General features: G+C 37.4%; 1 protein-coding gene across 2 annotated transcripts in view; it reads right to left on the bottom strand.

Annotated features, from left to right (window-relative positions):
• Window positions 1–913: 913 nt before the first annotated feature.
• Window positions 914–2,073, bottom strand: part of LOC104949914 (intraflagellar transport protein 74 homolog) — an 11,474-nt gene continuing 10,314 nt past the window's right edge. For both annotated transcript variants that reach the window (XM_010776352.1, XM_010776353.1), the window contains exons 12-13: window positions 1,708–1,748; window positions 914–1,112 (exon numbers count right to left, since the gene is read on the bottom strand). In XM_010776352.1, the coding sequence (XP_010774654.1) occupies window positions 929–1,112; window positions 1,708–1,748 (225 nt within the window). In that variant the 3' untranslated portion in view covers window positions 914–928. The remainder of the gene's footprint in view (window positions 1,113–1,707; window positions 1,749–2,073) is intronic.

Here is a 2,073-nt window from a genome sequence, read left to right as displayed (position 1 = left end):
AATCAGCAGTGACTTTTGATACCTGGACTCCAGCTTCAGTCCACTGTCTTTGAAGCTCCCCCAAATTCTGGAAGCGACTCTTCTTCACAATGCTGTTAAGGCTGCGGTCATCTCTCTTGGTTGTGCAGCGTTTCCTGCCACATTTCCCCCTTCCAACAGACTTTTTGTGGATGTGCTTTGAAACTGCACTCTGTGAACAGCTTGCTCTTTGAGAAATTTCTTTTTGTGTCTTACCCTCCTGATGGAGGGTGTCAATGACGGTCCTCTGGACAGCAGTCAGATCAGCAGTCTTCCCCTGTGATTTAGTTTACTGAACCAAGCTGAGTGTTTTTCAAGGCTCAGGAAACCCTTGCAGGTGTTTCGAGTTAATTAGACGATTCAAGTGATTCGTTGAACACCCTACTAGTATACTTTTTCATGATATTCTAATATTTAGAGATAGGATATTTGAGTTTTCTTAAGCTGTATGCCATAATCAGCAATATTAAAATAATAAAAGGCTTGCAATATTTCAGTTGATTTGTAATGAATCCAGAATGTATGACATTTTTGTTTTTTTAATTGCATTACAGAAAATAAAGAACTTTATCACAATATTCTAATTTTCTGAGACAGTCCTGTATGTCCAAGTAAAGGCATTTCAATCATTAAGTTGTCCAAGACCAAGCAATACTTTTGAAAAAGGGACACCTGTTTTTAAATAGTTCAACGCCAAAAAAGGATAATTGAATATATTAATTTAGGAATCTCTGTCACACAATAAATACTTCAGACATGTCAACTACGGCTTTTCCCCATGTCATAATAATAGGAATTGATATAGTTGAAATCACAAACTATGACATATAAATATAATTAGTAGATTAATGCCATGGAAATAATGATCAGCCCTTGACATATGGCAACAAAGACATGTCTCTAACATTGTTTATAGTGTATAACATCGTTTCTTTAATAAGACGTGAAACTTTTGAGGCAGTGTACGACATTTCGATAGAGAGATGAAAAGTGTAGACTGCCACACGGTGTTACCCTGCGCCTCCTCTGAGTCCTGCTCCAGCTGTCGGATCTGCTCTGTGATCTGTTCCATCCTCTCCCTGATCTCTGTAAGCCTGAACACACACATCAGAACACATCAGAACACACACATCAGAACACATCAGAACACATCAGAACACACACATCGGAACACACACATCAGAACACAGAGGAAAATGGGTTTCCTATTCAGAAGCGAATACTTGAGAGGGCCAGGGTCACGGAGCCAGTAAGAGAAGACAAAAAGCACCAATTAATTAGGTAGAAAAGATAAGATAAAATACGTATACTCTATTAATCCCAAAATGGGAAATGTTTTAGCTGCATGTAAAACAAGTATTGCACATTATTAATAATAATAAAAAAAAACAATTATACGATATATATATATATAACAAAATAGAAGAAAAAACAGAACTAAAAGAGTGCAAATATAAAAGTTGACCGTGAAGAAAAAATATGTAAACTATCAGACAAATAAAACACTATTGAAGGGATGATTAACTTTCAAATCTTCAATATAATAAAACCATTTGAACCTTTAAACATGTGTTGATAACTTCAGGCAAAGTATGCTGTTGTTATAAAATGTAAATGAATCCAAAAAAGTTAAAAAAAAAAGAAAGTTGAACCCTGACAGAGACTCAGGGTTTTGTTTGTGTTACATACTGTCTGTCCATGCTGGCGATTTCCTGGTTGTCCTCCTTCACCTAGAAGATATAACAGAACTTAAATCACTTTAAATTTCTTCCGTTACGAAACAAACGTACAAAGCTTAAGATGGAAACATTTAAGATTAACTTCGACCTCCGGGGGGGTCTTACTATGGAGGAGTGGATTGAGCAGTGCCTATCTCCAGAAAAAAAAAGCACCTAACCGACGACATGCAGAGCTACGTGAAGAGCAGGTAGACCAACTGGAAAAGTAGCACCATTCAAAAGCTTTCTGATGCGGGTCTTGAAACAAAGCAGAGAAATGATGACCGTTAGTGGCCACAGGTGCGAAAGCTCTCTCCAGAGCTACTGGAAGCCCAAT

This window comes from Notothenia coriiceps, unplaced genomic scaffold, assembly GCF_000735185.1.
Source record: "Notothenia coriiceps isolate Sejong01 unplaced genomic scaffold, NC01 NC01_scaffold00016873, whole genome shotgun sequence".
Classification (NCBI taxonomy): domain Eukaryota; kingdom Metazoa; phylum Chordata; class Actinopteri; order Perciformes; family Nototheniidae; genus Notothenia; species Notothenia coriiceps.
The sequence above is the reverse complement of the archived record's forward strand: the minus strand, read 5'-3'. Positions and strand labels throughout refer to the sequence as shown.